Source organism: Dysidea avara, chromosome 10, assembly GCF_963678975.1.
Source record: "Dysidea avara chromosome 10, odDysAvar1.4, whole genome shotgun sequence".
Classification (NCBI taxonomy): domain Eukaryota; kingdom Metazoa; phylum Porifera; class Demospongiae; order Dictyoceratida; family Dysideidae; genus Dysidea; species Dysidea avara.
The window spans coordinates 12,656,967-12,677,391 of NC_089281.1; the positions used below are offsets into that span (position 1 = coordinate 12,656,967).

Here is a 20,425-nt window from a genome sequence, read left to right on the forward strand (position 1 = left end):
TTCCGCGAAATTAGTATGACATTATTATTATTTAGCAATTTTATGTATAACTATTTCTTTCCAAGTTTTGGTCTAGCCAATTTCAATTTTTTAGGATCTTTAAGTAGTATAGTATCAGCATCCTAGATAGGATAATCAGGTAAATTAAAATTGACACGAATGTAGTGTTTCTTACATCTTCCCCAGTAGTGTCATCTGAATGGCCAAACTCATATTCTGAAGTATCACTTGAAGTGCTTGAAACAACTGGAATATCACAAAAATAGTCAGCAAAGTGTAGACACATTATACTTACCTAGCTTTTTAGGAAGTTTTGGAGCAGCTCCCCTCGGTCCCTTCATTTGGGCAAATGTTGCTTCCAGTCCACCATCAACTTGTCGACCTGTGCCAATCTCTGCCACCATCATTCCTTTCATGGCAGCTAGTGCAGCCCTCTTCCTCAACATTATTCTTCTTTTCTTTCTCTCTACTTTCTTTTTCATCCTATTAAGTGTTACACAAGAAGCCAGTAAGTGCAGCAATAGCAGGAGATAATTGTAGACCTTTTCCTGGCCATTTTCTTTCTTCTCCAGTGGCAAAACATCATCATTAGTGGAAGGATTGGTAAATAGACAAAGAAACAGACACCCAAAAGGAATTGAATGGTAGCATTCCTTGTCTTCCTGTACAAAAGATGAATAGAATTTGATATACTTACAATATGACATACTCTTTGGTGTGTCTCATGTTAGTTGTGCCCAGGACTATTCCAACAACATCTATTGGTCGGCCATCTTTGTAGCGGCAACAAAAGTGCACAAAGAACATCTTTCCCATGCCAACACATAATAGGATCATAATGGTCACAAATGTAGCAGAAACTGGGTTCTTGAATGAATCAGTGAACCAACAGTGGTAACAAAATTTCTCTTCTTCTATGATAACTGGTGGAGTCCAGAATGGGTTGACACGTTTCTTATCACACAATTCTGATGTGGTCCTCAACTCTCGATCATCACACTTGGTAAGTAAAAAATATTTTCCTATGGGTAAATGAAAAGTATTGGCACTTACCCTGCACTCACACTGGCCCAAGCAATAACATGTTCTGAACGTGGAGAATTGTATGGGAGTCCGGTCAAGTGACACTCCTTCAGTATCAAGCAGGTTTACTGCAATTGATGATTGTATCTTTATGATGGTGTATCAATTGTAACTTACTATAGCAAGTATGGTTTGCATCTATGTTCAAAGATGCTGATATTTGGAAGAAGAACTCTGCTTGCTCACGAGGGTCAATGGTTTTCTGTTTTGTAGACACTCTAATAATACCATCTGTACAAGACTCAATCACGACCTACATAAAACAAACAATCCAAATACTGTTTGTGAGATAAACCCACTCACTTCATAATCAGCTGTATATCTTCCAATATTCTGGACAATAACATGTAGATTTCCAGCTTCACCTAAAGCACTAAAGTCTTGAATGAAAGCTTCAACAATTCTACCAGGACTCCTGTGATTGCACAATAAGGGGTACTACATGGAAAGGAGCGAATTTACCTGTTGCTCACAAATGAAATACTGTCAGCAGTGAAGGTAAGTACCACTAGACTGTTGTGGACCTGTTGTGACTTGTACACTAGTCTAACTGGTGCAGCACTTTGATTAGCTTCCAGTGCACCAGAGGGACTGTACTCAGAATCAGCAACAATGTCTGAACCATTTTCAGACTCTTGATAATATGGGCCAACAAATTCTCCATAGAATGGTGGAAAGAAACGTGACTCGATTCCATTTTGTTTCTGTGCCTAAAACAAAAATATAAATAAATAAATAAGTCCATATATCACCATCCACCTCAGCTTACATGTGCATGGTCAAATAGTTTCTTAGCAGTTATTTCATGACATCTGTAACAAAAGTCTAATGTTGACAAAATGCTATTAAGTACTAGTACTTACGCTCCATAATTACGATTACATCGGTGGTTCTGAAAACGGAAAGCTTTATATGATGATCCAATCCTATTACATTCTCTGTCATACAAGTCCACCATGTGTTTGTCAACAATCAGCCATTCGTTCTGCCCTCCCTAAATGTAACAAAAGAGTTATGAATTACTGACTGTTCTATTAGGGAATATTGTTCGGTTAATCTTCAACACATTGAATGTATACAATAGCTGTTACTTACAATAATCTGTTTGTGCAGGTGAGGATTTTCCACTCTTTGCCATTCAGGGATTAGTAGATATTTGTGGAGTAAATTAGTGTATGACGTGGATCCCAGAAAGTCACCTTCCCAAGTCACTTTAATCTTAATATTATTTATTCAAAACACAATTCTTATAATTGCAGTAGCTTACTTGTGGTCCTGATGAGTCACTTGGGCCATAAGAGTTGGCAGTGTTATCACCAATCTTATGTGGACCAACTACGACATATCCGATGGTTCTCCACACATCACCTTCACCATCTGCATCATCTTCTAACACCGAATAGTCCAACTGTTGTACCGTCACATTAATTTTGTATGTGAGAAATGGTTCCATAACTTCAAATGTATAATACCTGTATACCATGTACATGTTGTTATTTCAAAGCATCTTAATACTATAAGCATAACTATTACCATAGTTCATTTTGCTTCATGCAGATGGCTTCACTGTGTTTGTTTACATAATGCCAGCTAACTTTTTTCCCCTTGCCTCTCCTATACTGCCACTTCTTGCTATTCAGTTCAGCTTTTGTGTGCTTGCAACAAAATCCCTGTAAATATAATACATTCTTAAAAGTGTTAGCTCAATTTAGTGGTCATACCTGACTGTCTTTAACGAAACGACCATCAAAACCTCGTTTATGTCCACAAGTACTTTTGTCTTTTCCCTTGTTTCTCCAAAGAGGCTGGTCATTACATTTCACCTGATTAATTACCCAACTGTACTTTATTATACTGTATTCTTTTGGTCCATTATTAACATACTAGAGTATACCGAGACTGGTAAATCAGGCACACCATAGTGGCAAACTTACTCCCAGATAAACCAGAGGGTAGTGGATGTGTACATCAGACTTTGTCACTACTATCCTAAATGGCTTTCTGAGTTGCTCTCGACGCAATGTTGTTGTTTCGTTTTCCACATATCTAATGTTTGCAACTAGTTGGTCTGTTTCACCCTAGAAGAATTCAATAGATTTTTAAACAGCTGGCTTGATTTATATAAGTGGGAATTTTCTGGCTTTAAAAAGCAAATAAAAGCTACCAGTGCATACCTTCCCATTTCGGACGCTTAAGGCTACCACAAACTTCTTATCACAATTTTCTCCAGACCGTGTGAGAGGCTCTGAAGTAAGTTTCCTGCAAATTTGCACTTTACTGGAAGCAACTAACGACCCGTCCACCACACAGACGCTCGTAACTAGCAATATTAGTAATGTCAAACGTCCATTAAATATCTCCATGTCCTATTTTTTTCCCCATGTTTCTTCCTAGCAACGTTTCCCATTGGCTAGTTTATTGACAGCAACCAACGGGGAAAACCCTGGTCCGTTAATTAGAAAACAACTTGGTCGAGATGGCCAGTTCGTTTAAAGTATCTGTGGAACCCTTAGCCACTGCTAGAATAAAACAGATTAATTATGAGGGCGAAGAGATTTATCAAGAGTGAGTTTTAGTTGTCACCTAACTGTTGGAACCTCCACGACTTCATTGTAGGAGGCCTACTTCATCACAACTACTCACCGAGCTAGCGCAACGGGTTGACTTTAGTGCTGTAGAGAACAAGGATGATTCAGAGACTGGTCCGCCTGCGAAGAAATCTGTAGATAGGTGGCCATGGGAGGAGACTCACTCAAAACTGAAGTATGTATGTGGGGCAACATTTAGAATCAAATGTATTTGTGGTACTAGCATAGTGAACATAAAATACAGTCTAGAACAGTTACTCAAGTTGCTATTTTGCAGGCAAGCTTTGATGGAAGTTAATGTGTTGGCCGACTTACTACGAATGGCACAAGATCACAAACACTATGTGATGCTTGACCCAGTACTACAGGAACCCAGAACTGTTAAGTCCTCATACCAACTGTATAACAAAAAGAAGGTAAGCAATTCAATTATGTGATATGTAATGGTAAGTAAGTGCACGCAGGCTATTGCTGCTGCTGCAGACATCTTACAAGAAGGTGCAAAGAATTTGAATGCATTTCTTGGGGTATCAAACAGTGACCACTTCCACAAAGCTTTGTTAGAGATGAGAAAACGGTGGAAATTACGGAGAACCAACACTGGGATTGTAGGAGATCTCAATTATTATTCTGGTACACTTTAATTTAACACGGTGATAATATTTGTGTGTTATCATTAGGGCGAGTTAGTCATTTGCCATCAACATTTGGGATACACAAGGGAGACAGCGACCAAGGTACAATTGTCGTAACTGTTCCAAGAGAGTTACAGGGAAACAGTGAACTGGTTGTGTTCTTGGGACCACATCCTGTCAAGAGTAAGGAAGATCATTTTATTCTATATGTCTATGCTGTTATATTTTATTATAATAGAAGTTAGTCAAGCACAACGGCCGAAATTGATTGGGTATCTTGATAGTCTTCATGGCAAGCATAAGTCTTTGCCTCCTTGGGAGCAGCAACTCAAAATTGCACAAAAAGTGTTGTTTAATCATGAACTGTTTATGCAGGTATGAGAATAGGTTGTTGGTCTGTGTATTGCAAATGTGTGTGTAGTTATCACGAGATGCTTACCATCAAAAGACTTCTTTTCCGTATGAGATATTGACTGACCAAATCCATATTCCAGTAAGATCTGTATTGTACTGTTCCATATGTGGTATATACACTGTTATGTGTTGTGGGCTACATGCATATACACAGACACACACATGCACACAATTACCTGTATACATTTTATCGTTTTTCATGTAGCTAAGAAAAGATTGCTGGATATCAGTCCATCATTTGAGGGAGTATGAAACAGAAACTGTATCCACTAAGGTTAGCCAAGCACTATAGAGCAAGCATGTATGTGTCATCAACCTTTTTCTTTCATCATAGACTACTCACGATGATGTTGAACCAAACTGGGAGCTCACAGTTTTACTGCTACAATCACTGAGGAAGCTACGTAGTCAGTGGTCTCCTCCAAGACCAGCCATAGCTCCAGTTGATAATCCCATCGCAACACTTGCTGGACCACGTGCTATGAACACCAGCCAGATGCAGGAAACTGAACAAAAGTATTTGATGTTTAATTAATGTGTCTCTTACCACTTGTATGTTCATCTGTATCATTTTCCATTTTGTGACGTTTTTTCTCTCTCTGATTTACAGATCAAGTTTATTTGATACTTTGCTTGCCACAGCCCAACACCTTGACAGTGTTCACTGGTTAGTATTCTCTTCTTGTATTAGTGCTGATAAGTTGTCTGTGTTGTAGTGTAAAGCAATGGATGGAACTGATAGTTAGTGAGTCACGGGATCCATTGTTGACAATGTCGTGGCTCCCTGACTTATCGTCAGTGAAAGTTACTGTTTACCTTCATGTTAAATTGTATCCTAATGGAACTGACAGGTATGTAAGGTATGCATGAGTATGTGCATACGTGCATGCGTGTGGTTGTGGTCCTGAGTGTAAAGTGTGAATGCCCTGCTTTGAAGTGTATTGAGTATGCTTTTATTAATTTGAATGGCTGTTCAATTGGAAATCTTGATTTCACGTAATATGTGGTTTTCGACTTACTTCATTTCTTTCCTAAGCTATGATGGTTAGACTAACCAAATTTCAATATTAGTTTACTGTTGGGCATGGCAATTTGGTGTTTTATTTTGTTAATTTTAAAACCAGGTGCGTGCCCACAGCTGGCCTTTGGCGCGCACCTTGTTTACTGTAAAAATGTGTATATGTACATACCTATCTATCTACCTATGTTTGTCTATATGTACCAATGTGAGCAAATCTTTTCAGTAATAAATACAGCCAGGAGGAGAATTAAACACTAAATGAAACCTGTATTAAACTTCAGCATACAGTTTAGGTATGTACTAAGGCGATTTCTTTTCACTGGTTTAAAATACAGGTATAGTGACTCCCTACAAACTTCGTAAACTACTTTTCCATTGGGTTCTTCGGGTATTTAACTACCAAAAAACACCATAGCATGCCTCTTAGGCTACTAGAGAAAGCATATCCCTTCTACTTGAAAGGGGCATGTCCCAACATATGTGAACGAAAAAGAAGGACAGCCTTGAATGGTTTGTTCGAATAGCGCTTCCTTAGCAGTGCATACAGCCTGTAGCAACATGATCAGAGAGTTACAAAATAATTCACCAATATATGAAATTACAATAACTTAACTAATTTGATAATTTAGTATATTGTCTAAAATAAATAATATTGTTGATTTACTATATAACTAGCTGCATGGCACAAACCAGACATCAACTTGTTTTATCAGATTCACACTACCAATGATGTGCACACATAGTATTAACCTATGATGTCTTCTGTTTCAGCCACTGTATTGAGGTGGACATATTAGCCAATAACAAGTTGATTGTTAAGAATGGGGCTACTAGTATTGAACTCACTGCTGATAAGGAAAGACTGTGTAGATGTGTGAGACAACAGGTACATAAAATTGTGTAGAGCATTACAGCATTGAGTCTTGTGTACTTTTCATTTAGATCCTAATTCGCCAGCTGGATGTAGCGAGAAAAGAAGCTGAGACATTTGGTTGGAAGACGTTGCAATACAACCCTTACTGTTTAGCTGTAGTACCTGGAAATGAACAAGTCTATGGTAGATATAACACTGAGGCCAGTGCTATTGTGATTGAAACCTCTGATGCTTTTGTGTAAGCTAACTGTGTCGCAAGTACAATCCCCAGGGTTATGTATCTGCATACTGTAAAAGTAGAAAATTTGATGGGAAAATATTTGGCAAATTGAACAACATGTCTAGTATTTGATGAATTAAAATTTGATGGTTCTTCTTGCTCACAGGGGCCAATTTGGTTGCATTATCACAAGGAGCAAAGAAATAGCTCACATGTACGAATTGTTAAATTGCATTTACAAGCAATCTGAAATTGACTGTATAGAGATTTGCAGCAGTATTATGTGCAATGCTTGCTACGGGTATGACTTATATAGTATAGTAGTAGGGATTGTAGAGGCTTATGGTTTCATGCCCAAGAATATTGTCCAAAAACCAGCCTCACTTTTTCTTCATAACAACTTCGCAGTATTGTTTAAACATAACCAAGCCCATAAATGTCCTGAGAGGAAACCCCAAACCCTCCAACAAGTTTCTATGAACTTTGTTTTATTTTTGAATTTAAGGACTAAGACATGCCTTTTAACCAACCACAGCAGCTACAATACGCACGTCATGGACTTACCTTTGTGTCCCATTTCTTTCTACACTACCACGTAAGTGTTGATTGATGGTAACTCACTGCATGGCTTCAGTGCTTTATTTTCTGTAGTGTGACTGGATTGATTACAGAGACATTTCTTATATTGTTCTTTCAGTTGTAAATGTCGTAATGTACCACTCTGCATGGGCAGTTCAAAGGCACTTGTATATTGCACTGCTGCAGACCGCATCGAGTGCATTACAACTTATAACGCACTGGTTGCGGTTTTGTAGACCGCAACAAGTGCATTATAAGTTATAATCCACTGACCGCAGTGCAATATACAGATATTGCACTGGCTGCGGCTTTGTGCAGCATAGCACAAGTGCCGGTGGCCAAGACCACTACGACACCTCACCTAATAGGTGGAAAGACACTTCACAGATCACTCGAATTCTTTTATAGCCTGACATGTAAAGGTTGATTGTGGGCCATAACGTCACCAATACGTATAATGTTTACCAAGCAGCCAATGACGATCGAAAAAGCCAACGTGGTGGCCACAACTCTAGTCTACATATATATATATATATATATATATATATATATAAACGTACTTATACACCTTACTAGTCTGGTGCCATCTTAGCCCAGATTAAACTGTAGTCCACTTCGACAATGACTTAATAAAACTATGATATTCTAAATAATACTCACCTTTACGTTTGATTGTGGTAACCAGTTTTTGTCATACCACCAGATTCGAGTTTAGCCAGTGTGAGTAGTAAGAATTAGACTAGTATCGTTTAGTAGTTAGGTTTTGTTTACCTGAACCATCTATTTAGCTGCTTTTTTTGCTCGAGAGAATCACTATGGCAATTAGTCTGGCGCTCAGTCTATATGGCGATTGAGTGATCATGCTGGCATGCTGAGCACTACATGATGAGAGTCAAGTAGCAAATGCAGGTTAGTGATATAACCCATAGCATACTAGCTTTCATTATCTCAGGTGGCTGCAGTACTGTAGAGGGAACGTCATCGCAAGGTTCGGCTTGGTTACCTACAATCGATGTTAGAAACCTGGCCTTTATGAGTGTTACAGCTATCTTGTGAGACTTTCCCCACCTATTAGGTGAGTGGTACCTAACAGTTATTCAATGTGCACTCGTGCTCTGCCTGTATAAATGCACTTGCCTTCGGGCCTAACGGCCTTCAGGCTTGTGCGTTTATATCAGGCAGAGCACTCGTGCCCGTTGTATTACTATATATAACAGGTTGAATGTAGCTGAAAAAGAAGTGGAATGGCAACATTGCATTTTGGTCATTGATAATTGGGACACACTTTCAGTCTCATGATTAATGTGTTTCATTTCTGCACAAAAAGTAAACAAACAAGTGCATGGAGAATTAGAAATTTTACCTTTGAGCAGGGATCACAGATATAACAATGAAACGCGAGATGTCATCTACACTTGCAGCTATATACTAGTTGACAGTTAATCCCTACTTCAGTCATGGCTATACCATTGACAGGCTGAAGTAGGAATTAAATGTCAGCTAGTGTAGCTGCAGGTATAGATGGTCTCCCTTGTTTTGTTGCTTTTTTTTTCTGTGATCTCTACTCAACTGTAAAATTTCCATATTTCCTTACACCTGTCTTATTAAAGAGTCCATTATAGTCAACAGTTTCAGCCACAATTTGCGCAACATAACCTTCATGCAAATGTTCAGTCATTGTGGTCTTAGTTAAAGCCACAAAAATTCTCACACATACCTTGTCCTGGTCCTCAGTAGTAGTGTCACAAATAATTGTTGCCATGACTTGGCAACCATGGCTATGTACTGCATTGGTTTGGTAACACTCACAACAAAGAAATTGTAACTAATGCAGGGTCAGCGAAATAGGACCACTCAAAGGCTGGCCTCATAATGAATGACCTATTATTTGTGCATAAAGTTGTTAGTTCACTTTGGAAATGACATCACTGTTACAAGTCACACTATGTGGTTCTATTGTTCACAGTTCTTATTTTTGTTTTAACAGTAAAGTGTCTCTTTCATTGGAATGGGGTAGCTGCAAAGTGGAGGTCACCAAATATTCTCAAAATGATTGTTCATCCAGCAGTCATCACAAACCAACAGTCACACAGTTTGAATTGGATCATTCCTATGGATCTTGTTTCAAAGACAGACTTATGCAATTACTAAATAAATATAACAACACAGGTATTCAGAAATATAATTTTTAGTATGTATTCATGCAATAGTAAATACATAACATCATTCAAAATCCACCATCCTCCTGTCATGCAATGTTATCATCACATCCTGAAAATTGGCTGTGATCAATATTTTGATTGTTTCATTGTTCAATGTTATTTCAGCCTGACAGGTGTAGTCTTACCTTTGCCCTCCTTTGTCCCATTTTTTCTCGCCAATAGTGCAAGGTGTCAGTTTACGGTAGGATGACTTCCATACATTTGTAGGTTTAAAAGTAACAGAAATCATCTTTCCCCTCTAACAATGGATATTAACATATTTTCATAAAATCGTACTTTGTCAGGGTTTACAATAGGATATGTAATGGAAAATACTGTTAAGGCTGGATCAGTAAAAGGATGAAATACTTCTTCATAAACATGATGTGGATGAGACTCGAATGCAGTACTATCATTACTTAAATTTCTACAATAGCACTATATTTTTACTATATATGCTACTATATATGCTACTATCAGCACTATTACATGTAAAATACTAATATCTGTCTTTTGTGGGCTATCACAAGCCTTACACTCTTTGTCAATAACAAAGCTGGAAATGAAGCTTCCTGATAATCCATCTTTATGTGCAGAGGTTATTTCTATACTTAGTGCATTTTCAAGGTTAAAAATTTTGTGTACTTTTCTGTTCACAGGACTTGGTTTTGTTAACCAACTCTGTGGGTTTTCAATTTTCATAATTCCCAGTAAAATTGTATCCATTGTCTTATCGTAAAGAAATGCCTTTCTACACAAGGAATTGAATAACCAAAGTATGGGGATTTCCACTTACCACAAAGTTTGCCTTTTATACCTCCTCCAACAATTTTTAAACAAGTAACACTGCTTGCTGACCAGTATTTGTGGCCTTCCTCATACATTGATCTGTAGACTTCAAATTGCCGTCCAATATACGAACAGGTACCATTGTTCTACAAATCACACAGAAGTACAATGTAAACAAAGAGAAATAGCACACTACCAGGGGTTAATCTAGGGGGGTGGGGTGGCACAGACCCCCTCTGGGTTAGCTATTGCCCCCCCTAGGTTTATACCTAAAGCCTTGAGAAATGGAAAGGTTTAATTGATCCCAAAGTTGTATAATCCGATGGTCAATATTCAATGGCATCACAGTAAAATTTCACCAAAATTGAGTATATTTACACCTAAATTTTCAAAATTTTCCTGGGGGAGCATGCCCCCAGACCCCCCTAGAATCCGAAGTGACTTACTTCACTCCCTCTAGGTTTATATTCTGGGTTGAGCCCTGACTACATGACATTCGTTGCTCTAAACTGCTTAAAGTGATTGGTCAACACCTTACTAATGAAACCACTAATCAATGGTGAACTACAGTACACTGTTAAAACTGATGCAGGGGTGTAGCCAGGATTTTTTGAAGGGGGGTTCCAGCACCAGCATTGAGTTACCAGAAGCAGGGGTCTGGGGGCACAGCCCCCAGCCGCTGAGAGACTTTCAATATTTTAATGAATCAAAACTCAGCAAATTGCTATATTGTATGCAAAAAGTACATTAATTGTGATGCATATAAGTGCCCCGCGATGAAGGTAGTACTAGATAAAGCCACCTAGTGGAAACAGACAGCATAACACATAGAGACACATAGTAATCTGTAAGTGATAGTTATCTCACTGTGGTATAAGAGCCATGAATCCACTGATACAAATGTACAATCAAAGCAATATAACTATACAAATATGCATAGCATGAATTCATTTGCATAACACAAGTGATAAATTACTGGAGCTCTATATCTTTAAACACTGCACACCAAAGCTATAGCAGTATAAGGTCATGCTAAGTTTTGCATTTAATGTTAGAATGTCTGAAAAACTTCATATGAACATGGATATATTTATACATACATGTTCTATTAGAGTATACCTGACTGCTCTATTAGAGTATACCTGACTGCTCTATTAGAATATATACCTGACTGCTCTATTAGAGTATATATCTGACTGCTTTATTAGAGTATATCGATCTTTTTAACAAGTTTTGAAGAGGCCTAAGGCTCATGTTACCTCTGTAAATCCTTCCTTGAGAGATGAATGCAAGCTTTATCAATTGCCATTACACTATATTACTCACTCATTTTGTCCTGCCACACTAAATGGTGTGTTAGGATCCTGCTTGCAGAAGTCAAAATTTTACAGGGGGGTTCCTGAACCCCCCCTCCCTACGCCCCTGTGATGTGCTATGATAGCACCTAAAAATGTTATGGTAGCACCACCTATAAGTACTAAAATTTTTCCTCTAGGTGCTACCATAACACTTCACTTTAATAAGTAATTTTATGAAGTGCAAACAAACTATATACGTGGCCCATACTCATCCTCAGCTAGGCATGAGGCTATTATGCTCCAAAAATTGAGCTTTATGCTGCTGCTGATGATCTGGTTTTTGTCTTTATAGAGGACACTTGTGTCTCTTGAGGTCCCCTTGTCTCATAAAAGTTCTCTGACACACAGCACAAGTAACTTGCGATTTAGCTAGTTTCTGAAACACTATCACATTTGTGGACCGCCACTTCTAAACCATCTTTGATGTCCAATTGAAAGAGTTTGATTGTGATATTGTTAGCTCTAAGATTAATGTGATATACCTAGCTATATGTATTGTGTAAGTACATAGATACTAGACTTTAGAATCATGTCCATGTGTTATGTATTTGCATATACCAGAGGTCATTGAATCTAAAGCACAACTGAGATTATGTTCATGTTTACATGCAGTGACACCAAAATTCCTACATGTGTGTATTGCAACAATGCAGCAGCACACGGCTTTTGTACACTTAAGGTAATTTTGAGGAGGCCAGCATACTGAGATAGTGGCAATCTTTATTGTGCTGTTTGTAGCTACAGACAGAGAACCCACTTGAACATTCGCATAATTATATAATACCGATGACATGCAGACACAGAGCTTGATATTAATTGTTGAAAATGTGTCAGCGTGTTAACACTGGTTTAAAAGCTGCCAATCGATCACTTCATTAACACTAACACGAAAATTGCACCAGCATTTATTTCTGGGTGAAGAAATGGAAACAGAAAAATTATTTGAAGTGGCTTTATACTTTGCCCATATGAATAGTACCATGTGACATTTACACTACACCTGTATAATCATCTCTAGAGTTTTTACTGCTTGTCCTCGATCCATGTTTGTAAATTCCTTTTTGGACAGCTATACAAAAGCCATACAAGGGAGAGGATTCCAGAAACTACCATGGAAAATAATTACCTATACTATAGGTGTAAGCAAGAGTCCATACATCACTATACTTGTTTGGTGTCTATGAGAAAGATCAGTCTGATACAGCTGATCCTTTTTAGGAATTTACAAAGCATCCCAAAGCTTTGTTCAGGGGCACTTATGGAAGGAGCTATAAAAGGGTTGGCTGTACCAGACTAAGGAATGATGCAGCTGTATGTAACTATGGTATATTTGGTTCTATATTATGATATTATTGCTCAGTGCTCACAGTAATTTTTGACAATAAAGTCATTTTTACTGGAATGGGCTAGCTGCAAGCTAGGTGGAGGTCACCAAAGTAATATTCTCAAAATGATTGTTCATATAGCCACACAGTTTGAATTCAGATCACGCTTATGGATCTTGTAAATATAGGAATGCAATATTTTTGTGCAATTAACAATGTAAATTTAAAATCCACCATCCATATCAAAATCACCATCAAAATCATCATCAAAATCATCATCAAAATCATTATCACTTCCTGAAAACGACTGAGGCTCATCATGGTCAGATATTGATTCATCTTGATCGGAGAATAATTCATCTTGATCAGACACTGACTCATCACTTGGCGAGTGACTAGCAGTACTAGCTTCAGAGTCGACATTGTCTTCAGATTCAGAGCTGTTTGACTCACTGTGTGAACTTTCGTCATTTGAGCCACTGCTTGATTCAGAACTACTACTACTTGATTTTGAACTACTGCTTGATGAGCTGCTACTACTGCTTGAAGAACTGCTACTACTGCTTGAGGAGCTGTTACTACTGCTGCTTGAGTCTGAGCTACTGCTTGATTCTGAACTGCTGCTAGATTCAGTTTTATTGCTACTTGATTCAGTTTTACTGCTGCTTGGTTCTGACTTGCTACTGCTTGATTCTGACTTACTGCTACTTGATTCTGATTTACTGCTACTTGGTCCTAAACTATGGCTGTTATCAGAGCTTGATTTACTGTGGCTTGATTCAGAATTGCTGTTAATTTTATTTGACTCTGTAGCACTACTTGATCCGGATATATTGCTAGATTTAGTATTTGAATCACTCTGTGATTTGTGTGTAGAGTTGCTATGTGAGTGGCTCAGAGAAGTGTTGCTGTGTTTAGAAGTTCCACTGGATGAGTTATCCTGAGAAGATCTATCCTGGAAGTTGCTCAGTGACTCATACAAATGTTCTTCAGAGTCAGCGTCAGGAGGCTGATCATACAAATGTTCATAATCATCGTCATGTGATCCAGTGTTCTCGTATATTGGTTCTTCATCGTTAAATTCTTGGCTACCCTCTGGTGGGGTACTATCAAAACTACTGTCCAGCACTTCACTATCATGTTCTTCATCAGGTGGTGTTCCAATTGTTTCATATATAGGCTCATCTTGATGAAGAGATTCTTGACTATCTCCAGCATTGTTACTCTGGAGGCTGTTGTCTCTTGATATGCTGTCATGCTGTGATTGATCATGATCAGAATTGTCAGCAGGATGTGCATCTTGATCACCATCATGATGATCTTCAGAGTTATGATCTGCCCTGATATCATCATAAATATTTTCATCATCATGGTGGTCTTGATCATGGTCATCATGGTGGTCTTGATCATGATCTGCTTGATGTTGATGTTCTGAAGAGTGATGATCACTATCATCTTCATGTGTTGATCCTACACTGTGAGATTCCTCCATGTGATGCTGATGTGATCTTTGACTGTGTCTTTGCATTTGATCTCTGTAATGACTTGATCTTTCCCTTGACCGAGATGATGCACTATGACCAGTTGATCTCCCTCTATATTGTGATCTATCTTTACTACCACTAGTTGATCTCCCTCTTGATTGTGATCTATCTTTGCTACCACCAGTTGATCTCCCTGATCTATCTTTCCTATGACCAGATGATTTCCCTCTTGATGATGACTGTTGTTTACGATAGTCAGTTGATTTCTCCTTTGATGAAAACTGTGTTTTATTTTGACCAGCTGACATCCCTCTCAGTTGTTCTTTACTAATTCTTTCTCGTGCTTGAGTTTGTGTTTTGCTAGGACCAGTTGGTTTTTGTGTCCTAGTTTCACCTTTACTTTGACCAGCATTTGACTTGAATTTTGATGATCCTTTCTTATCCTGACCAATGGATTTGTCTCTTGGCTGTTTACTAGGGTCAACTGATTTCTGTGCACTTGATGGCCCGTCTTTACTTTTACCGTGATCTTCCTTTATTGATGACTCTTTCTTATCCTGATGAGTGGGCTTGTCTGTTGACTGTGATTGTGTTTTACTAGGATCAGTTGATTTCTGTACACTTGATGATGTGTCCTTACTTTGACCTTCCTTCTTTGATGACTCTTTCTTAACTAATTTTTCACTTGATTTAGATTGGGCTTTACTATGTGAATGTCTTTCCTTTTTTGAGTCTGGTTTTTTGTGACCACTTACCCTATCTTTAGACCAAGATCTTTCTTTCTTTTCAGTTCTCTGGTGTTGTTCTTCTTCATAATCTCCACCAGTGTCTCTAGTCCTCCTATCAGTCTTAGCAGTTTGCCTGCCACGAGGTAGTGTTACTGCACCTTGTTGTGATCTACTGTCTGTATCACCTGTTGGTACAGTCATTGTGATGTTCTTATTTCTTTTGTTTGAATCTCTACTTTCTCTATCCCTCTTTCTTTTCAGCTCCTTGCTGTCTTTAACTCTTTCCACTCCTTTGTCTTCTTCCTTGGCTCCTTTTTTATCTTTCTTTTTCTTTTTGCTCTTCCTTTTGTCCCTTTCCTTGTCTTTTTGCAGCTCTGCAGTATCTTCATCTTTTGTGGCAATTTCTTTATATTCATTTGTAACCTCATCTTTGGATTTAATTTTGTCCTTTTCTTTACTGTGTTTTCCATGCTTCTTCTTGATTGTAGCGTAAATGATTTCATCTCCTTCAGCAGCTTTTGTTTTAATGTCTTTTTCTGTAGCTATTATATCTGTATCTGCCTTTTCTTTCTTGCTTAATTTATCAGCATCTTTCCCTCTTCTTTTAGTTGTCTTCTCATTGTATTCTTGACCCTCCAACTGGGCATATTCATATTTATCATCTTGAAAATCTTTCATTGCTCCTTGTTTATCTTTCTTACTGTCAGGTTCATACATTCCTGTGTCAGTATCCGCATTCTTCTCGTTATGCACGTCTACCTGAGCTTCTTTGTTTATATTTTCCAGAATTGGGTTAGCTAACATATCACCAGTAGCCTCTTCTTCAAACAAATACATGTTCTGTCTACCCTTCTTTGCTGCTTTCTTCATAATCAACTTGTCGTATTTGTTCTTAACTTCAGCAGTGTCTCTAAATCTCCATATTACCTTTTTCCCCACCCATATGAAAGGTAAAAACAAGCAGTAGTAGAAGAAACAGATGGCTTTGATTATATTGATCATCTTGATATCAGCCAACCTATCAGGTTACAGGATATGAGCTTGACTTATGCAGACATTTGACTTACTCAAACTGGCAATTGCAAGTGTATGAGTAGTTCTTCCAGTCATCAAGATGCCGTGGCTTCTTTCCCATACGTCTTAGACGAGCCAACTTTCTTCTGTATCTTCTTTTAGCAACAATCGCTCCACGACATGTACCAGTGCATCTGACAAGAATTGGGCCACCTAAAACATATTAATAAAAGAAATTTGAGACCTTCTAGCCACATGTGTATAGTCATGTATACAATTCAATGCACATTTGCTACATGAGCACACTAACACATGCCCACAACATGCACACACACACCGTCTTTCGGTTTGGAATCTATAACTCCTTCTTTCTTCAATTTATCAACCATTTCTTGTGCCTTTGTCTTGCGACAAAATAGTACTCTTCCAAATGACAACTTGATAAATCCAAGGATAATGAAAGTACTCCCTAGTAAGAATACTATTCCATGTGCTCCAAGTGTGTGTAAAATGAGTAAGATAATTCTTTTTGCAAAGCTTTGGGGTGGAGGAGCTTCCAAATCCTCATAAGGACAGTCAAGAATACTACCATAGTCACACTGTAAATAATGTATGTATAATTAGGTATGGTCATACATTGAAACTTACATCACAGCCACAATTTCCATAACACAGACAGGTAGAATTTGTTTGAAAATTTATCAATGCAGTTTGTATAAGTGCGTAATCTGAATCATACAACTGAACTATATACATAACAAAGACAGTTCAATAATTACATGTATAATTGGCTAATAGTACTCACTTTCGCACTCATAGTTATTTCCCACAAGGTAAAAGGTTTGCACTATAAAAGATATTGTTACAATTTGTCCTGGATCAATACTGACTCTCTTAGCTGCAATTCTTGTTACCCCTCGGGAACATCTATCCACAGACACCTGTACATACATGTTATAAATATCTTTAACTAAAATAGTCAGCATACTGAAAAATCTGCTGTCACTTCTCCAGTGTTCTCAACCTCCACATATATGTAACCAGTATCCTTTAGGGATTCAAAATTTTCGGTTGCATATGTTGAAACAAGGCGTCCACTTGCACTGCAATATACATATTAAAATAAATGCCGGCATTTAAATTTTGCATATACCTTGTATAAACAAAGGCTATATCACTGGCATCAACTTGTAACAGTATTAGTGTATTATGGAAGTTTGTTTCATGAAATCTTAGTGTAAAAGATTCATTATCTGGATGTGTGGATTCATGGATTTTTCCATAGTTATACAGCATAAAACGTCCGGTTTTGTTGTGCTTTCGTAGGTTCTAAAATTATTGATTTAATTACAAAATTATGAATACTTTGATAGCATACATCATCGACTTTCCAATAATCCAGTGGTTGGTTGTCAAAGCACCTAAAAATTTTGAATTCCAAATATACTGTAAATCTCTTTGTTAACTTACGAGCCAGCCTGCCGATGACACTTTGAAGGTTGTCTTTTAAATGCTGAGAAATAAGTACCAACTTTATTACATCTTGTTCCAGAAATTTCCACTTCGTGTTTGTCAACCACAAGCCAATCACTTGGACCATTCTGTAGCAACAATTATATTATCAACATGTACAATTAGCATATCTTACAGTATACTGCTCTGGAAGTTCCTCTTTTTCCCAGTGTTTTAAAGTTGGTACTAGCAAATACTTGCTAGAAAAATCTTTCAAGCTTCTCCCATTAGCTAAGTCTCCTAAAATTTTAACCACAACCTGAACAGAAATAAAGCTAATCTATTACACAGGAATTTATTAGTTCCCTACTCGTCCATCTGGAGACCTTCCATATGGAGTTGACGGAGATAAGGGAATGGTAGAGACGTGATTCCATTCTATTTCAGTAGTTTCATTATTAGAGCCAGTTGTGACGTCCAATTGAAATAGTTTGATTGTGATATTGTACCACAATAATGGAGTACTAATTCTAAATACATTATACCTATGTGGTTATATTAAACCTCAGAGACATGTCCCATGTGTTATGTTGTACATACCAGAGGTTGTTTAATCTCATGCAGTGAGCTGAAGCGTGTATTCCTCCAAAATGATGACAGCTGAAGTTACCTCTATACTGCTCAATGCCATGTCCAGCAGTGGTGATGTCATGTTGGCTACATTGACAACAAAATCCCTGTGTGTGTACTTCATATAACTAGTAGTGATTGCATGAAAGCGATTTTTACTTGGCTGTCCCAGACCCTTTTGTTTTGAGCATCTTTAAATATTCCACAAGCAAGATCCTTCTCTTTATCATAAAACCCATCCTCACAGTCTCTTCCCAGCCAAATCACTTTCTCATGTGGTTTAGCATTAGCAGTCTGTAAATAACAGTGTAATAAACTAACAATTAGTAATTGCAAGATGCCGTACAGAATTTTATTCTACTCACCCCATAATAGTAGACCTGATAGCTGGAGATAACTGGTGATTTACTCATTTCTATGCGAAAGGGTCTCCTCAAGATGCCTAAATCTTGATTGCCTTCTTCATAAACTCTGTCAATATTGGCATACAAAGACTCTGTGTTTGCCTGTAGGACAAAAACAAAAAGCAACACATGACTATTGTACATATACGGCAGTTTGTAGGAGGTAATAAGGGTCCAGCTAAAACTGAACAGCCAGGCTCTATGGTCTCAATAGTTGCCTGGGTAGACGCTGGCCCTTTCTATATATACTCAGTTTTGAAAAAGATTATGCAGTACTAAAGCTATATGAATTTTCAATGAGACACAACAACACATTAAAGATTGTCACCGTTTCTGTGCTAACCATTGCTCAAATGAAAGGACAGTTTTACTCTAATAGATCAGTCAGCGATTGTTCAAAGTGCAGTAGACCCTTAGTAGTCTCACGTAGGTGCTGACCCCACTTTTAGTTTCTTTTGCAGGGAAAATTAGGGCTTTGCCAATTAGCAGCAATCAACATTCACCCCTATTTAGATAATTACAGGGCTTCAATCAAATACTAACAGAACATACATCTATACTCAAAATGTTCTAATGGTCATTGTGGTCATGCAGGTTACAGGTATGGTAAATTACATTCTGGAATGTTTGTGCGCTATACTGAACAGTGTAATATTTATAAGGCTGTAGATGATATACACCAATGTTGTCATAGATATCTAGAACAATATTTCACACATACTGCTGAGCAGTTTATTATGACTGCACCAACACATGGAAAGAAGAAGATGCCAAATCATCATGTGAATTACTAATCGAATAATGAAAAAATGTTGGGACCATGGCACCCTACTGCATGTGATTACTCCTGGATGTGGATGACTATAAGTCAGCTTTAGAATTTCAAAGTGTGTTTCTCTGCAGGCAGCCCATCCATCGTACAAACACCACACATAGTACAACTACCCCATAATGATTCGCGATTAAGAAAAGAATACTACAAGCAACTGATGACAAACATAAATTCTCCTTTATCCCTCTGTGATTAAAAACCTCCTCCCCCTACATAGTTAATTCCCCTTCCCTGGATAATTTTGTAATAACTTAAGTAATTATATCTGTGCATTATAATCATTTGTGATTTCTGCACTGTGAAAACAAATAGCTAATAATAGCCAGCTGGAACCAACCAACTGCTACATAGTGTGCATGCAGCTTGGGGTTCCCGTTTATTTATATTTAATATAACATCTTTAAACAGCCTGTAGGACCAGACCTTCAGCACTTGTGCAGAAGTTGTGCTGCAAAGCCTTAATAAATGGAGAAAATGTTCACTACATCAATTCTGTAGCTCAAGCGCAACATTGCAAACATACTTGAGCATTTTTCAAAGTCATAGTGACTACTAGTTTCTTCTTGCACAGTTGCTGTCCAACATGCGGCTCAGTCACATCCTCGTCCTCCGAAGACGTTACATCTTCCTGACCGCACAACAGCACACGACTTTTCGACACTATTCCAGCTTTAGTGAGCACGAAATTGCAAAATATAACCACCAGCAAATACTTGTAGCTTAAAGCGTAGTTCATAGCTAGCAATATAAACGGTTGCCAAAGAAAACATGTTTAGTTTGTATTTAGCCAATCA

The 20,425-nt window shown here is 37.9% G+C and overlaps 4 protein-coding genes across 4 annotated transcripts; 1 reads left to right on the top strand and 3 right to left on the bottom strand.

Moving 5' to 3' along the window:
* Window position 1: 1 nt before the first annotated feature.
* On the bottom strand, window positions 2–3,585 carry LOC136236256 (hapless 2-like). The gene is made up of 17 exons (XM_066026382.1): window positions 3,258–3,585; window positions 3,018–3,161; window positions 2,805–2,966; window positions 2,617–2,753; window positions 2,351–2,555; window positions 2,179–2,301; window positions 1,947–2,077; window positions 1,853–1,895; window positions 1,546–1,793; window positions 1,387–1,498; window positions 1,201–1,336; window positions 1,054–1,151; window positions 710–999; window positions 543–662; window positions 296–483; window positions 176–246; window positions 2–122 (listed from the first exon to the last, which is right to left on the bottom strand). Exons 1-17 carry the CDS (start codon window positions 3,444–3,446, stop codon window positions 51–53), a joined length of 2,469 nt encoding a protein of 822 aa, XP_065882454.1. The 5' UTR covers window positions 3,447–3,585; the 3' UTR covers window positions 2–50.
* On the top strand, window positions 3,489–9,656 carry LOC136236258 (mediator of RNA polymerase II transcription subunit 17-like). Its single transcript, XM_066026384.1, has 14 exons — window positions 3,489–3,648; window positions 3,700–3,846; window positions 3,949–4,087; window positions 4,136–4,304; window positions 4,352–4,489; window positions 4,545–4,681; window positions 4,728–4,799; window positions 4,926–4,994; window positions 5,055–5,236; window positions 5,331–5,387; window positions 5,437–5,571; window positions 6,513–6,627; window positions 6,684–6,853; window positions 9,402–9,656. The coding sequence occupies exons 1-14, from the start codon at window positions 3,560–3,562 to the stop codon at window positions 9,604–9,606; spliced, it is 1,824 nt and encodes a 607-aa protein (XP_065882456.1). The 5' UTR covers window positions 3,489–3,559; the 3' UTR covers window positions 9,607–9,656.
* A 3,628-nt stretch (window positions 9,657–13,284) lies between these two features.
* LOC136268574 (dentin sialophosphoprotein-like) lies at window positions 13,285–17,832 on the bottom strand. The gene is made up of 9 exons (XM_066063951.1): window positions 17,784–17,832; window positions 17,692–17,734; window positions 17,467–17,642; window positions 17,302–17,416; window positions 17,119–17,254; window positions 16,962–17,059; window positions 16,651–16,912; window positions 16,367–16,526; window positions 13,285–16,317 (listed from the first exon to the last, which is right to left on the bottom strand). The coding sequence occupies exons 3-9, from the start codon at window positions 17,607–17,609 to the stop codon at window positions 13,311–13,313; spliced, it is 3,921 nt and encodes a 1,306-aa protein (XP_065920023.1). The 5' UTR covers window positions 17,610–17,642; window positions 17,692–17,734; window positions 17,784–17,832; the 3' UTR covers window positions 13,285–13,310.
* Window positions 17,780–20,378, bottom strand: LOC136236763 (hapless 2-like). Its single transcript, XM_066027005.1, has 7 exons — window positions 20,155–20,378; window positions 18,761–18,901; window positions 18,555–18,689; window positions 18,366–18,502; window positions 18,136–18,310; window positions 17,962–18,084; window positions 17,780–17,914 (listed from the first exon to the last, which is right to left on the bottom strand). Exons 1-7 carry the CDS (start codon window positions 20,365–20,367, stop codon window positions 17,780–17,782), a joined length of 1,059 nt encoding a protein of 352 aa, XP_065883077.1. The 5' UTR covers window positions 20,368–20,378.
* Between the last annotated feature and the right edge of the window lie 47 nt (window positions 20,379–20,425).

Excerpts from the sequence above, each read along its gene's own strand:
- LOC136236258 (XM_066026384.1), top strand. The coding sequence starts at position 3,560 with ATGGCCAGTTCGTTTAAAGTATCTGTGGAACCCTTAGCCACTGCTAGA. Across the intron at positions 4,088-4,135 it reads AACTGTATAACAAAAAGAAG|GCTATTGCTGCTGCTGCAGA; the intron begins GTAAGCAATTCA and ends AAGTGCACGCAG. Across the intron at positions 6,628-6,683 it reads GTAGATGTGTGAGACAACAG|ATCCTAATTCGCCAGCTGGA; the intron begins GTACATAAAATT and ends CTTTTCATTTAG.
- LOC136268574 (XM_066063951.1), bottom strand. The coding sequence starts at position 17,609 with ATGCTGTATAACTATGGAAAAATCCATGAATCCACACATCCAGATAAT. Across the intron at positions 17,255-17,301 it reads AAGTGACAGCAGATTTTTCA|GTGTCTGTGGATAGATGTTC; the intron begins GTATGCTGACTA and ends ATGTATGTACAG. Across the intron at positions 16,318-16,366 it reads ACTTGCAATTGCCAGTTTGA|GTTGGCTGATATCAAGATGA; the intron begins GTAAGTCAAATG and ends GTAACCTGATAG.
- LOC136236256 (XM_066026382.1), bottom strand. The coding sequence starts at position 3,446 with ATGGAGATATTTAATGGACGTTTGACATTACTAATATTGCTAGTTACG. Across the intron at positions 2,967-3,017 it reads ACCCTCTGGTTTATCTGGGA|TATGTTAATAATGGACCAAA; the intron begins GTAAGTTTGCCA and ends GGTATACTCTAG. Across the intron at positions 2,302-2,350 it reads GTGACTCATCAGGACCACAA|ATTAAAGTGACTTGGGAAGG; the intron begins GTAAGCTACTGC and ends AATAATATTAAG.
- LOC136236763 (XM_066027005.1), bottom strand. The coding sequence starts at position 20,367 with ATGAACTACGCTTTAAGCTACAAGTATTTGCTGGTGGTTATATTTTGC. Across the intron at positions 18,690-18,760 it reads ATCAGGTCTACTATTATGGG|ACTGCTAATGCTAAACCACA; the intron begins GTGAGTAGAATA and ends TGTTATTTACAG. Across the intron at positions 18,085-18,135 it reads GAAGGTCTCCAGATGGACGA|GTTGTGGTTAAAATTTTAGG; the intron begins GTAGGGAACTAA and ends ATTTCTGTTCAG.